The 16,530-nt window shown below is 33.3% G+C and overlaps 1 protein-coding gene across 17 annotated transcripts in view; it reads right to left on the minus strand.

Moving 5' to 3' along the window:
• zc3h18 (zinc finger CCCH-type containing 18) overlaps window positions 1–16,530 on the minus strand; it is a 68,414-nt gene that overhangs the window by 39,028 nt on the left and 12,856 nt on the right. For 9 of the 17 annotated variants that reach the window (XM_073929134.1, XM_073929132.1, XM_068214773.1 and 6 more), the window contains 2 exons: window positions 16,331–16,445; window positions 12,532–12,818 (listed from right to left, as the gene is read on the minus strand). In XM_073929134.1, the coding sequence (XP_073785235.1) occupies window positions 12,532–12,818; window positions 16,331–16,445 (402 nt within the window). The remainder of the gene's footprint in view (window positions 1–12,531; window positions 12,819–16,330; window positions 16,446–16,530) is intronic. The other 8 variants (XM_073929138.1, XM_073929136.1, XM_068214775.1 and 5 more) reach the window with 1 other exon arrangement.

A 16,530-nucleotide genomic window follows, 5' to 3' on the forward strand; every position in this document is an offset into this window, starting at 1 on the left:
CATACATATAAACTCGATCCTTGCAAATACTCCCACAATAACACACGCACATTCATAACTCCATCCTTGCATATACTGCCACATTGACGCACGCACGCACGCAGCATGCTGGTATAGCACTCGAACAAACTCACAAAATAAAATTCACAAACATATTGATCAGGAATCTGGCTATTGTAATGCTGATGAAATAGAAAGAATGTATTTAATAGAGGTATTAAATCTGTTAAATAATAAAAATGTGTTATATAAATATTAGTCAATATAAATAGACTATATAATTTATATAAGAACTATTTTATGTTAAACTTTTTAATTTAATTAGGTAATTGCATACACAAATAAAAAAATACACAGATAGACCCCTTAAAGGACGTTCAAGATGAGAAGCAACCAGAACTATGAATATACTCATCTGTTTGTAAAGGTTAAATACAAATAAAAAGTGAACATTCATTTTATGTACTTTTTTATTTAAAAAAAAAGTTATAAGAGCCTGGAAGTATTAAAGACTTTGTGAATTCAGTTTGCAGACATTTGTAGGTGCAGACATCTATTGTGTGCGTTCTTGGCAGTTTTTTTCCTGTCTTTTTTAATATTGTCCATATCGATATCAGAATTATATTGTATCGACCGAAATTAGAAATATAAAGCAATATAAATTTTTGCCATCTCATCCAGCCCTAGATTAGGGTCAGTGTAAGTTGACATGTACTTGCAAAGTTTCTTATAGTCAGTTAAATGTCTGTTGAAGGAGCAGTATTAACAAAGCAGACAGTCAACTAATACTCAAATGCAACATCAAAATAAAGTGTTACCAAATTTAATTTAAAAAAGCAGAATTTAAAGGATAAAAAAGATTGTAAAGTTTATTTTTATTTGGTAGAAATATTAACACAATTATGAGTTGTATATTAATGTATTTTTAATTCAAACAGTAAACACTATGCAAAATTAAATTTCTAGTTTTCAGACAATTTCTACTTTATTACAAAATTATATCTTTTTTAAAGACACCAACATGAATGACTTCTGTATTGTATTTGTTTCTTATTGTATTCTATTTATATATTTTGACATGGACATCACATCAAAGTTACAGGGTTTCTGCAGATACCATAAAAACCTTTTTAAGACCATTGAGTATTAAATTTAAGACCTATAACCCAATATCAAAAACACGCATACACAAAGAGAAAATGCAATAACAAAATTAGTGGCAAAATGAATTTAAAAAATTGACCGTACTGAAGACATGTTAAATGAATCACTGAACTACAGCAAAAACAAACATCTTTAGGCTGATTTGTATTTTCGCCTGGCACCGCATAAAACCGCAGTTTTACCTATAAAGTTAAATATTAATGACTACAGAACATTGTGTTGCTCTATAATTGTATTTTTATGGCAAGAATAAAAGTAATAATAAATTATAAAGTACAAACTAAAAAATACTGACTTTGTTTTACTTTTTATTTTTCCCACTTAATAATTCACACATTACTGGCTGGTTAGTTTCTGTCCTCTACTTATAAGCTAAGAAGGCAATAATGGTCCAACATTCCTGACCATTATCACCAATAAATGGCCCAGATGGAAATTATTTTTATTAGTCTTAGGGGGAAAAAAATCATAATTTAATACATTTAATAATACAATAACTTTTTAATTACAAAAAATTCAATATTTTAGATATTTCTTATCAAATCATTTTAAATATTGTGTCAAAACAAGCAAGCTCTAGTTGTAAACATACACTTTCTTTTAACATAAACTGTCTTTAAAAATAAAAATTGACAAATGTTTTAAAAGTTTTTAAAACTATAATAAACTAAATGTATGCACAACAGCCTGTCCAAGTCCGTGTCCTCAGCAGTAAAAACATAGAGAATGTTATTTCAAGGAAAATAATGCACGCCAGATTGAAGCCTATACTTTACTGAAAAGAACCTGCATAGGCAGTGAATAGCAGGTTATAAAGTTGTAAACAATGTTGAGTTTGTAGCAGAGTGATCATTTTGCTCCTTAGTCAGGAGCTGCGCAGGTAGTAATTATGATTTGCATGTATGTTTTTTTTCTCAAAGGGACGGCACCCACGACATGAGCCGCACTCCGCAGTGAAAGTTTAATTGAAAGTATGCACGTCATTTAAATGATCAGTATCACATTTTAGACATATGATAATAACAAGCATTTGATATGTTTTTCTTTCAAAGCAAACACAGTGTTGTGCATGATAATAAACATTTAACAGTGCCAGTATAACTACTCTATAATATTAAATATAATGCAAGAGGGAATCAAGCAAGTGGATAATAACAAATGTCTTATTTTACCATCAGAGAAAAATGTCTAATAATATTCTCAATGACAAATTGCAAGCATATGTCTCAAACATAATAATTCAATTTCAGAATTTTGAATAGTTGCATTCTGTTGTATCACGTTACTGTTCATTAATGACCAGGGCAAATTTAAAGTCTATTCCACTCCACTGTTCCAAGTCTATACAAAATTTAGCTATTTAACTAACAGGAGACCTACACATAGGGCTAATATAATTATTATTTTTACCATATATTTGAGAAATAACAATAATAATAGCCTACTTATATTAAACTTTATTTTACATCTACAGAATCACAAGAAAATCTTAAACTTTATTCCAAGCTAATTTTTAAAATAATTTATCCAGAATTGTGCAGCTCTTTCATAGTTGCCCATCTGCCATAGACCTGACAAAATACATATACAATTTAATAGGCAGAATAAAATAATATTCATTAAGTTAAACACAGTTTCAGGTATTTTTAGCGGTGGTGGTAATGCCCCAACTAGTCCCACACAAATTTAGCAATCGTCCCACATTTGGTTTTGTTTAATGATGGTCTTGCTAGAACATACAGTTACGCTCTCAGGGCCAAGGCTCTCAGGAACGCATTCACCATAAGACACGCATCTAAACCTGCACCACATTGTGTATTTCGCATGATGAGAAGTAATACATAGGACAATTAATGGACAAGGCGTGCAAATGAAAGGAACTGCAACCGATAGGACGTTGCAGTTTCTGAATAAATTCCGTGATCCAGCCGCAATGGTATTATAATGTAAAATATCAAGCCTAACTCTATCAGATGCAGTGGCCTGAAGCAAATCAATGCAATAAAGTGTAACTTACTAGCTAAGCATGAGGAATTTATGAACTGACATAGCACAAAACAAAAATGAATAAACCTCTGAATGCATGTTCAAGCTGAAAAAAAAACAGTACAAATTAATACAAAAATAAATCCTTTTGGAAAAAGTCCCTATTTATAACAATAATAATGAGTTTATTTTCACTGTAGTTTTACAAAAAGGTTTAACTTATATTATTATCATTATAAAAGACTTGTTTTCAGTAATTAGATCTGGTTACATTTGATCTTTAAATGACAGGTAGCAAAGCTCTCAAGGCTTGTTTATAATATATTAGAATTATATAATTATTAGAGGTTTAAGATAACTACATATGTTAATAAACTCCACACATTTTTTGTGGGAAAAAAACAAACTATTAAATTATAAATCAATTGTTTTGTGAAATTAAAAATTAAAATGATTTTTTAAAATAATTTTATAATTATAATAAACTTTAATAAAAAAAAATAAAAAAGCCATATCACCCATTCCCATTATATTTATACAAGTTATCATATAAAAACCCTCAAATTGTAAAACAAATCCCCCCCTACCCCAAGTATCAGTCAATCAAATGTGGTGCTGAGACACAGTTTCATCCACTGCCAAAGTTAAGAAACGTATTGCATTATTTAAAACATCAATTTCCTTAAAACAATCAGTCTTAATCTGTAGCATCAAATGATAGAGTAGCGATGACCCATTAACAATCAATACGCACAAGCAAACACTCAAACTTGCCTTGACACATTTAGGCACAGCCAAAAGAGTGATCATGCACACCTTTCAACGTCAGAGGGAATTGCTTTGTGTGTCAATATAAGATGACAGTCCTGTCTTCGCCACGCCTGGGAAATGGCTCACGCCATGTCCAAACATAATTATTTCCTTCCTGCATTCCTTAGTCAAGCAAGAAAACTCCCTTCTTTCGTGATCACGTGTTTGATACTGTATAGGGGCTGACAGTGATTTACGTCAGCTTTTTTTAAAGACGTAACAATACACAACAATGAATCTCACTTTCACCTGTGTTGTAGGTGATGCAAAGTTACGTAGCAATTCCAAAATCATGCAACGTTTGCTAGTTGCATGAGCTTATCTCCATGACATATTTGCAGGTTTCAGGAGGATATTAAATAGCAAAATTCCTACCTTAAAACACTTACAAAAGTTTCATAAGTAAATGAATTATTGGTAAATCTGAGACACATCCTCGTATTTTTATAGTGCAATATAAATGGAGCTGCATTGGGGCCAATGATTATTCTGATAATTCTAATAATTATTTAGCAATATTTTTGTAAAATAATCGGATAAATAAATATTTTTTCATTTGACATTTTGCTTATCAAAAATATATTTATTAATGTTTTATTATTATTTTTAATATGTAAAAATGCAAAAGCCACAAATCGAGTTCAATGATCTTTAATTTAGACATTTTAAAGCTTAAAAAAAAACAATTATGCTTTTAAACAGTTAAAAGTTGTTCCCTCTGTGATCGTAACAAAGTTAGGAATAATCTAGAAGTAAAAAATATCTATATTAATTTGCGGGTCACAAGTGTTCTGAACCAGTGATCTGTGAAAATTATGGTTCAACCGTGATCCGGTACATCCCTAATTATCATGGAGGTTATAGTCTTCTTGGAGGCATTTACTGTAAAACTCTCTCAAGCCTTGAAGGACTAGGGGTGCATGCTTTTTTTTCCCAGCAGCCAGTTCTGTACCCTTTATTGATTAGGCAGCTGTGTATCCTGTTGATAGCTCCTCAGTCATGTGAGCAGTCAACAAATCTATAAGGCATACGTTGAAAGCAAATTTCATTATCTATAATAATTCAATTCCTTGTTACAGCCCTAAATAGAAACCAAATAATGTACTGTCACACCTCTTTAAATTACAATAAAAATTTTATAGAGGACTAAAAATGTTGTAAACATTTTCGTACATTAACTTAAAGCTACAAACAACAATAAAGAGTCTAAAAAATTTTTATTCAAGCTTAACTTATTGGTAAGGCTTACATGAACAACCTATGACAAACATGGAATTGGCTGTTTTTTTTACATTTTCTAATCTAGTAATTTTTTTTGTCCCAATTACTTGTTGAAATTAGTTGGGTTGCCTAACCTTTTTAATGAGAGAATTACTTAAACATACATTAGTCACCTTTCCTGCAATCTGTAGTAACGCATCAAATCAGCATCGGTTCTTGTAATAAAACTAAAAGAATCTGAAAGATCAATCTTTGATTTATAAATAAATATCATATTCATGCATCATCTTGATTTACTGCTATTCGTCCCCTCATAAAAACCGCAATTACATGTTGAATGAAAAAATGTAAACTTACATTTAATGTCTAAACAAATGTTTTAGCTTAGAATGTTAGTTTCTCATCTGTTTAACATTTTGAAGTTTGGGAAGTTTAACAGTAATTGATTTGCTGTCAGGACTATAGCCTGCAAAATGGAAAAAAATCTTGTGAATTTCTAACTTTTACAGATAAGGATTCACCTGTGAAATGTAAGGTATGTGCTGAGGAAAAAATGTTGAATGCTTTTACCATTATAGAGCAATGTCAAGGACCTCAGAGGATACTCTATGCATATGGGTTTGCTTTAAAGTAAAGCTTTTCAATGTAAGAAAATGTGTTTGAAAGAAAACCATGTGTTTTTCCAAAATCAGCTTAGTCTGTCTCCTCTGCTGTAGCTCATATGCATTTTGTCTATAGAATTATAATATTCACTATTGTAAATCAACATGACTGGTAGATGTGTCCATGCACAATGCCCAGTTAATACACTGTGGATTTGTGTTCACTGTTGATAATTAATTATTAATAAAGTTGATTATTGATTATAAATTCATATACAGTTATGAATTTAACTGATAAGCCATTTGAAAGAAAGAAATTACTTACTATTATTTGTCTTCGCATGGTAATCAATTCATGAATGACAAATGTCTAAAGATTACATCACTTTTTTCCCCAAACAAAGGGTAGTATTGTTGTTCAAAAGCGGAATGGAATGACAAACCTTACTTTCTATATAACAATGATGTATTCAATCTTGAATAAAGCATGAGGCAGTTTAATAAACCACACAGTGTGAGCGCAGTGGAACTGAAACTCCACATGTACAGATCAATGGTAAGGGCATTAAGCATGATCATGCATTTTTCTAAGATTTTGTAAGGAACAATAAAACTTTCTGGTGACACTACCTATACACAGCAGGTTACAGCTAATTAGGAATGCACCAAAATGAAATTCTTGGCCAAAACCAAAAAACGAAAAAAAGGGAAGCAAGGCAGAAAACTGAAATAAATTATGCCAATTGTTAGTACTAGGAGTGTGACGAGATGCTTACTCCACGAGACGAGACACGAGATTAGGTTCATGAGAACAAGAGACAAGATCATGATTTTTAAGAAATCTTGAAAGATGAAATATATGAATGGAAGATAGTCTTTTATTCAACTGAAGAAGAAAAAAAAGGAATGGAGATGTGTGTGTCTGTGGTCCTTTACTGACTGGGTAGGTGCAGAAAATAGTGTCAAACAGCAATTTGTGTATTGCTTAAAGCAGGGGTCACCAATCTCTGTACTGGAGGGCCGGTGTCCCTGCAGGGTTTAGCTCCAATTTGCCTCAACACACCTGCCTGGATGTTTCAATTATACCAAGTAAGACCTTGATTAGCTTGTTCAGGTGTGTTTGATTAGGGTTGGAGCAAAAATTTGCTAGACACCAGCCCTCCAGGAACAAGTTTGGTGACCACTGGCTTAAAGTATGAATCAGCCTTATCCTGTGGCGAGAGATGGCTAAAAACGATGTTAATAGTTACGGTCTTTAAAGGTCTGTACTGTACTCTGAAAATGCGACTGAAATATGAATACTCCATGCCTTAAATCTATTTTGTGTTTACAATAATTTCGACTTTCAGCAGATCTACTGATCTATTGTTAAGGTTTTCATGTTATTACTACTTTTATCGATACCACTTATCGGTTGGGTACTTTAATGGTTCTCTTATTGGTACTTTTTGTGGTGTTATTCTATATATACAGTAGAAGTCAGAATGATTAGCCCCCCTGAATTATTAGCTCCCCCGTTTAATTTTTTCCTCAATTTCTGTTTAACAGAGAAAAGATTTCTTCAACACATTTCTAAACATAATAGTTTTAATAACTTGTTTCTAATAACTGATTTATTTTATCTTTGCCATGATGACAGCAAATAATATTTGACTGGATATTTTTCAAGACACTTCTATACAGCTTAAAGTGATAATTAAAGGCAAAACTTAAAGTTAATTAGGTTAACTAGGCAGGTTAGGGTAATTAGGCAAGTTATTGTATAACAACAGTTTATTTTATACCTTATCAAAAAACAAATTAGCTTACACACACACACACACACACACACAGACACACACACACACACACACACACACACACACACACACACACACACACACACACACACACACACACACACACACGTTTTTAATGTAAAATAAAGCAAAACCAAATGGTTTGAAGGAAATTAAGTTCCAGTTTTTAACCTTTTTTCTTTTAAAGAAAAATTAACATGTTTGTCTTTTTTGGCAAAAGTCGAGATATTTCTTGGTTTCTCGTGCTTGCTGCAGTTGAAAATACCCTTTTTTAGTTGCAAAATGCATTTAAATAATCAATATTCATGTTAACAACATAAAAATTAGCTTTTTATTTTAGAATTTCTTAATAAGAATAGTTTATTATTAGGCTATATTTGCAAATACAGTAATGTAAAAGCATTTTAAATGTTTAAGATTAATTTAGGCTACTACAAAAATACTGCTTTCATTGTAAAAGAATGTGTGTATTTATTTAACTATTAATATTATACTAATTTTAAAGAGACCTTATGTGATTGACTGCTAGCAAAACAATGTGGATGATGTACCTTTAGCTAGGCAGTAGAAACTTTTCATTTGTCTATTTGCAGTTACTGCACTTTTGAAAGATGCTCAGCCAGATTGCTTGCGTTTCTGCTTGTGCAAGAAAACAACTTGTTGCGTTTGTGCACTCGGGAAATATAACCCATTTAGTTCTCTTCCACTACGCAAGCTTACGAGCGTGCAAGTCTGTGTTGCAAGCTATGTGTGCGCTTAGTGCAAGCGTCCACTGAGCGTGCACAGCCAAGAACTGAAGGCTTTTATACTTGACGTGCTCGCCGTTGTACTATTGGGTGAAAACACAAGCATTTCTCCTGTGAGACTGTCAACTGTACAGATGAATATCGCAAATTAGAAAAGGTTGATCAGTTAAATTATGCTACTGTAAGTAATGTTTATTCAGCAATAGTTCTCCAGTACCGATAGCAGAACCTTTAATGTCAGAGCTTATCGATACTTCTGTCTTTCATAATGTCGCACCGATACTGATAAATTACAGAGTTTCAGTACCCATCTAAAAGCATATCTAAAGTACCATTCCATCACTTGAGCCCTAATTTGTGTGGCTGGAGTTGTAGCCTCTGTTGGGTGTGGCATCCCCGAAGTTCGGTTAAAAGAAATTTTTATGTCACAAACGCCCAACAAAAAACGTGACATGCACAACACTGAGGCCTAGGTTGCCAGGTGTGTGAAACGGACTTGATTTGTGGTTCAAATCCAATCCTGCCTCCAATCTTCAATGTTAATTTCACCCTCATGCTTCATCAGAACATCACAACTCACAAGACAACTTTTCACCTCGACACGGGACATAGATCTCATCACACACCTAATTAGTACCATTGTATTTGAGACTAAAATCAATTTCTGTTTGCATCACAACACGCTGAAAGCAAATGGTCTGTTCTGATACTGTTTTCTGGCACCTTTCTGGACTTTGAATGAGTCTGAAACCTAGCTGTCTTTGAAAGAAGCTTTCCAATTTCATCGAAGATATCTTAATTTGCATTCCGAACACAAAGAAAGGTCTCAGGGGTTTGAAATAACACGAGGGGGAATAATAATACTAATAAAAAAACATTTTGGGTGAATTCGCCCTTTAATAGTACACAATTTAGTCTCTTTTACCTCCAAACTGACTTGGAACAAAACTTTGCCTTTTCGTTTCTCAGCAATTTTTTTATATGCACATGCAGGGCCCTTTAGTGTCATATTTATCCATGACAGGCTTAAAACTGCTGAGGTACTAGCATAAACAAGCAATAAGCAAAACATTGTTTCAATAGCTACTATTGTTAAAAAGCATATCCATATTTAACCCGTATGTATAACCCAATACATATTTATTTAGTCAATACTGCAAACTACCCAAGCTGTCTTAATTACTACATTCACAAGAAATGGGATAAGAGTCATTTGAGACACAACAAGGTTCTATGAAGTCAAATCAATTAGGTGTGAATTTCTCTCTACTCAGACTGGTAAATGACACCATACCAGTATCTTGGAAAAGGCTTACAAAAAGATCATTGACCCCCCTTGAGGTGTTCTGGAAAAACAAGATGGAATATTGCCCATGTTTTGTGGAATCTTGGCTTCATTAATGAAATGTGAATCTCTTTCTATCTAGGAAAAAAAAAGAGCTGACCTGTCATGACCAACAATGGTGTAGCCATGAGATACAAACAACCTGGAAATTTCCCATAAAGTGACCATAATCTAAACATGCAATCTGAGTCTGTGGTTATGCAAGTGCAGCACATTGATAAAGAAGTTAGTGTGTGAGGGGAAACACGAAAAGACTATTGTGATAATGTCAGGAAAGACCATAGCGCTGGAAGATTCAGAGTCCATGAACTTCCAAACAGCTTGCTGTATACAGTGAAAGTAACAACAGTCTTTAGCTCCTCAATTTGTAATGAACTCTCAGTTCCACAAATGCAGATACTCGCAATTAGCACATCAAAACTGTAGCTTATTTCTGCACTTCTCACTTCTAAATAAAAGAACCAATATGGTGTTCATGCAAATCCAAAACCACAGCTTGTGTCAACTTAAAATCTGACAGACCAGCATAAAACAAAACAGATACTCGAATGAATTCAAAATGCCAAAGGATTTTGTAGTCAAATTATGAATCCATTAAAAAATAAGTATCAACTAGGGGTGTGAATCTACACTGGTCTCATGGTTTGGTTATGATGATCATGCCATCAATTTAGTTCAATTCGATATATTGGTGCATCACGGTGCATTGACGATGCTTTCCATCCACAGTTTTATATTTTACTTAGCAATACATGAATTCTTGTACAAAACATTTATAATTTATGAATAAATTTATATTTATATATTATTTATAATACAATTTTGTCCTTTAATACAAGCAGTCAGATATATGAACTGCACCTTTAATTTTTATCTGCTCAAAGAAAACACTCTTCTTAAATGCATCAAGCAAAACTCAAGAACATGCACAAAAAAACACGAGCAGTTATAGCAAATATACTAATGTAAATAATATCCCGCTTGCTTTTTGAGCGTTGTTGAGCGAGTTCTTAAACGCCTGTGATTAATTACGCATTCAACAGAAAGGGCTGCTTTTGGCTCTTGCGCTTTTTAGCAAACAGTGACAGACACAGATGTTAAACGGCCTCAGCGATCAGCTGATCCCCTATAAACAGCAAAGCAGAGGAGAAAGCCCGATCTGCAGACACGCTCGTATCTGGATCCACAAGTATAGTTATTCAGACCCCCTAGTTTTTCTTGATTCCACAATTGCTGAATCCTCATCCTGCAAAATTCCTAATTTGAATGCAAAATAAAACTCGCAAAAATACATATATAATCTCATAAAACATTCATATAATCAAATTATATTTATTTCAGTTTGCAATTAATTGTTTTACAAGACTTACAGACAATGCATACGCAGCACACGTGATGTATTAGAGTATCTCTCATTACATGGGAGTGGGGGAGAAATTATTTTGCAGCCTGTGCAGTGAGCAGATGTGGATGAAGCGCGAGTGATTTACATGTGAAGTCACTGCAAAGATTGGATTAGACATCCTGTGGCACAAATTGTGCTTTTTTTGCATTTGATGCACTTCAGACTAGAGGTCTGCATTCGACCAGAGCATGATCATGCAGATCATGCGGGACCCGACCAGATTTCTGCGGCGCGGGAATTTATTTCCAAATAACTCGCGGGAGCGAGATGATGTCAAATGCTCTAGGGAGTGAAATCTGAGAGAAACTAAGATTGTGGCTAAAATAAGAGTTATACAACCTTCCTTTGGCTTAATCCTTACTGTTTTAGATCTGATCTTGTCTGAGACCAAAATAAAAAAAAGCTTTTTTTTTATAATTTGTGTCATTGTGTAAGATTGCACACCTAACACAGCAGGCTGCCTAATATGGTAAATTATATATATATATATATATATATATATATATATATATATATATATATATATATATATATATATATATATATATAGTCATATTTAATTGCAATAAATATAATAAATAAATAAATAAAATGAAAAATAAATCACAAGAAAAAATTTGTGTAAAACTCGGAAGTCTGGTTAATGTTGTAACAGCCAAAAAAGGAGATAAAACATTATCTCATGATCATGCCAGCAGGTCAAAGCGGCCACAGAGAGTGAGTGAAAAAGAGTTTACAGCTTTTATTTATTCCTAGCTGGGTTCTGATGTACTTCTCTGATGTACTCATAAGCAATGAATTGTGTACGGTTACTGAACCGATACCAAATTGTTTGCGTCTGCATTGAAGAAACAATTAATTAACTCTAAATATTATCTACCTATGAACTTAACCCAAAAAAGCTATTACTGTAAAAAAAAATGTAATGACAAAAAGTCAAAACAAATATTTTTATGTTGCTTTAACTTATCTTAATAAGTTAATCAAATCAAACAAAACTTTTTAAAGTTAAACCAAGTTTCTTGTAGGATACAGATGTTAATTTTTGATGCGATTAATTGAGTAAGAAAGAAAATAAATGCTTGATGGTGAAAGACTTCCAATTTTTGTTTCTTTTGCATTTTTATTACAAGACAAAGTAATATAATAAGAAAAATTCATAAATAAGAAAACAAATGATAAATAGCATAACTTAGTTGTAATAAAAAAAATGCAAGATAAATGCAAGTTGAGATGACAAAAAAGTTGAAGCATCAATAATTTTTTACAGTGTTGTAATCCTCCTTTTCAGATTCAAAAATTGCGCACAAGTAAGCTACATAGCAAATTATACTATACAAACTGGTATAAATCTGCACAGATTTTTTTGCTTTTTAATGTGCAACGAGCATTAGACACTATGACTCCTTTGTTAGTATCCCAATTGAGAGTATTGTGAATTTTTTTAACTCACCTTGGTGGCATGTTTGTGGGCGATCGTGGTTTGAGCGTCTTCTCCTTCTCGTCTTTTTTCTCTCTTGGCTCTCGAAGAGGTCTTTCTCTCGGCCTTCCCTCCTTTTCGTCTCGTTTCAGACGATCCCTGTCCCATTCATCCTTCCTACGTCGGCTGTCCTTCTCCCGTTCCCGTTCTCTCTCCCTCTCTCGCTCTCTCTGTCTGCGCTCCCGTTCACGGTGGTCTCTCTCACGCTCCCGCTCCCTCTCACGGTGCCGCTCACGTGGATCTCGTTCCCGCTCTCGGTCCTGATAAAAACAAAAAAATCTCTATGTTTAGCATTTGAAATGAACACTAGATTCTGATCAAAATACAGCAACTTAAATGTCATTATTTTTGTCAATTAAATACATGTCACTATTATGTAATATAACTTTGGACATCAAAACCTTTGCTCTTAAGTATCAGCTAATATGTAATATATAAACCAAACTGATTCATCTAGTTTGATCCGCAAGTCTCCAGAAAAGACATGATCAGGGATGTAATGACTCAGGGGAATGGGTTGAAAATTGATGCAAGTGTGTGACAATTCCAATCAGTTGGGATTTTAAGTGAATAGATTCATGATAAATGTTTTATGTAACAGCTAACAGTTGTGTGTACTGCCCACTTGATTAACCGTAAAGCTGCTTTGAAACAATTATTGTAAAAAGCACTATATAAATAAACTTGAGTTTAATTGACTTAACGTGTACTAGTGGCAAACAAGAGCAACGATCTCCACCGGTTTTTACCAGTTCAAATTTGTACGTTTAAATGGATGACAGTAAACATGACAAGTAGTGAAGAGAACAAAGCTGACAACAGGTATGTTTCCATCCAATAATGCGAATGAACTTTATGTGTAAAACTAGACTATCTCATAAAAGCCGCGCAAACAAAGCAGCGTTTCCATCCAACTAGTCAAAGCCTACAAAAATTAACTGGCACCAAACACCAACAGTAAAAACTAAATTTGCTGCAGTGGGAGAAGCTGCGTCAATCTTTTCATCTAATAGATGACTTGGCGCCTCAGAACACAATCCTGACACTCAGTAAATGCGCGGTGGCATTTGAAGGTGTCAGACACGAAGCACAGAAGCTCTTGATTCTGGAGGTCATTAACAATATAATAACACTAATACTGAGATGGTTGAGGCATTAAAATGCAAAGAAATAAACAGTAATTTAAGCCTTGCTACATTTGTAATTCCATAAACACATAACCACAATTTATATCATTATAAAGATAATCGTGTTCATATAAACACTATAAATAAAGACTTTTCCCTCAATCCCCGGGTCTGAATGCAGACTCAGTGCAGCAGGTCTCTTGCCCTGTCTAATTTAACCATTAGCCCAGCTGATAATCTAGAGGATTTAGGCAAACACAGCAGCACATTGATGTGTCTAAATGTGAATGGACTCCTGATAAAAGATAAAGTCCACCATTCTCCAATTCTCGTACTGCTCTCCTGACAAAAATGCTTGCAGCACACACAGCTTTGCTGTATAGTCCCTGACAGGGTCGCGGGGAAAAAACATGCAAAAAAAACCTGTGGATCAAGGAAACAAACACATACGACCCTTCATGAACAGCTAAATACTGTGTGCCGTGGGTCCATGGACGCGTCTTACCCAGTCATCAACGTAGGATCTCACAGCTTGGCACTGGCAGGTCTGCCTTGCCTTCGGAAAGCACATGCTCTCATAAATAATTAAGAAGCTGGCTCTTCTTATAGCATAAGAAAACTAGGAATAGTCATGAGAAACCAATTTTGATCCTGCCCCAAAAATCATTTTAAACCCGGAAGCTGAAATTAGCTGACAAAAGCTCAAAAAATTATCCAGTTTTCCCCACAATTAAAGCTAACAGATGCTAACATTGTCCTACCTGATGCTCAATACACACAAATTTGTTCAAATCTCAAAAAAAGTACTCAAGGGTTTTGTGAACCTTAAAGAAATTAATACATAATTTTTGATAGAGTTTGGGGACCTTTTATTTTTTTTTAAAGATGGTGGAATTGGAAATGTTTTACTAGGTGATTAGTAAAAGAGGTGATATTGTATTCTGATGAAAAATACTAAGAAGCCTTTTGGTTTGTTTGTTCACTTGTTTACTTGTTGGTTTATGTTATATCTGACACATGGAAATGTGTACGTACAAGTTAAAATATAACAAAAAGGAATTGGTAAAAAAAGAATAACAACAACAACAACAATAATAATAATAATAATAATAATAATAATAATGAAAATCCAAGAAAAGAAAAGTGGATTTAAATTAAAGATACCGATTTTGTTTGAACAGGGTTTTTCCCTGCATAAAAATGATCTGAAATCGCAGTCACGGTTACCATTAGACCTTATGCAATGCCCAGACACTGGTCACGTATTTAACTACATATAAATGTTAGAATAAAAAAAAATGTTTTACTTGATAAGATTACAAGTTTATTGCAAAATGTGTTTTTTTACCAAGTAGCAAAAATGTCATGATCTAGATACCACCTTCGCCCCAATTTGAACTAGGAAAAAACCTGTTGTTTTCATTTTTTAATTTGACTTGGAATGAAATTGACTTGGACAAAAATGCATTTTAATTGTACAGAGAAAAATGCAGAATTTGAGAAATAATAGACAGATTCTTTTCTAAATTCAGTTTGTTAATAAAAATAGTTTGAAAAAAAATCGTATTATGAGATCAGTATCAGGAATCGCATTGAATCCTTAGTTGTGTGAATCGTTAAATCACTTTAAGAGATGAACAGTCTCAATGTAGGCTTCTATTCCAAAATAAAATTGGTCAGAGAAAGCAATGTTTTGCAGTTTCATTTTTGCAAATTTCATTTCTGCATGTCATTTGAGCTCCCAAAGAGCCAACATGTTTGTTTGTTCTAGAAAAGTTGAGCTTCTGTTTATGTTAGTTGATAAAGGTTTAGCAAGTAAATCAGTTTCTATAAAATGCATTAATTTCTTTATAAATGTTGATTAAATCGTTTGAGTTACTGATCAGAAGAATGTTAAAAGACTTTAAAATGAAATAAAAAAAATATTTTTTAAATATCTCAATCTGCGTACTGAAAATATTTCATCTTATGAGTTTCATGATATATCATTTTGGTTAAACTAACAGTTTAAAGCTTGAATTTAATTGTATTATCTTTTCTTTAAATAGGTTATGTGACAAAAATATTGCTTAAATAAGTATATCCGTTTAATAAATCTGGTTTGTTTAAATGCATCAAAATACATTGCCTATATTCACTGAGAAATGGATATAGTCAATTATGCTGGGCACTGTAGGTCAGCTTCATCGTATTAACTATACTCCTAAGTATTAAGCGAGTTTAGTTTTCAATCTATATTTAATTTAAGTTTGTTTTTAAGTTGTAGCCAAATGATCAAAGTTTAGTTTTTTTGTTTATTAAAATTTATACCCAGAGAGCGGTCCAAACCTTTCAAGAACAAGAGATAGAATAGAATTAATCTGGATTGAAGAGGTATAGTATTTCTATCTTGTTCTACCTTATTAATATTGATCCCCTGAATTCATTTTTCTTCTTTAATTGCCTGGGCAAGAGGGTCAATGTACATGGCAAACATTAGGGGAGAGATGGGTTGACCCTGCCTAGCTCCTTTTTCTAATTTGATCTTTTTGAAAGACAACCATTTATTTTGATCCTAGCCTCTGGGTTAAAATATAAAAATTGAAAGCTTCAAACTGTATCTTCATAGATAAACATATCTATAAACTACATCACTATGTACTCACAGGATAGTAGGGCAGAGGTGTCTCGGTGTACTGCACTCGAAAATTCTCATACTGGCCTCCTCGCCAAAAAGCTTCCATCTCATAATCGTAGTATGGGTCGCCATAAGGATCACTACTGAAGAAACCGATTTTATAAATGTGAAATAAATGGAGAGGAGGTGCAAGTTAATTTATAGTGGTTTAGTTATGGTGGATTTTAT

The sequence above is a fragment of the Danio rerio genome, chromosome 18, assembly GCF_049306965.1.
Source record: "Danio rerio strain Tuebingen ecotype United States chromosome 18, GRCz12tu, whole genome shotgun sequence".
NCBI lineage: Eukaryota > Metazoa > Chordata > Actinopteri > Cypriniformes > Danionidae > Danio > Danio rerio.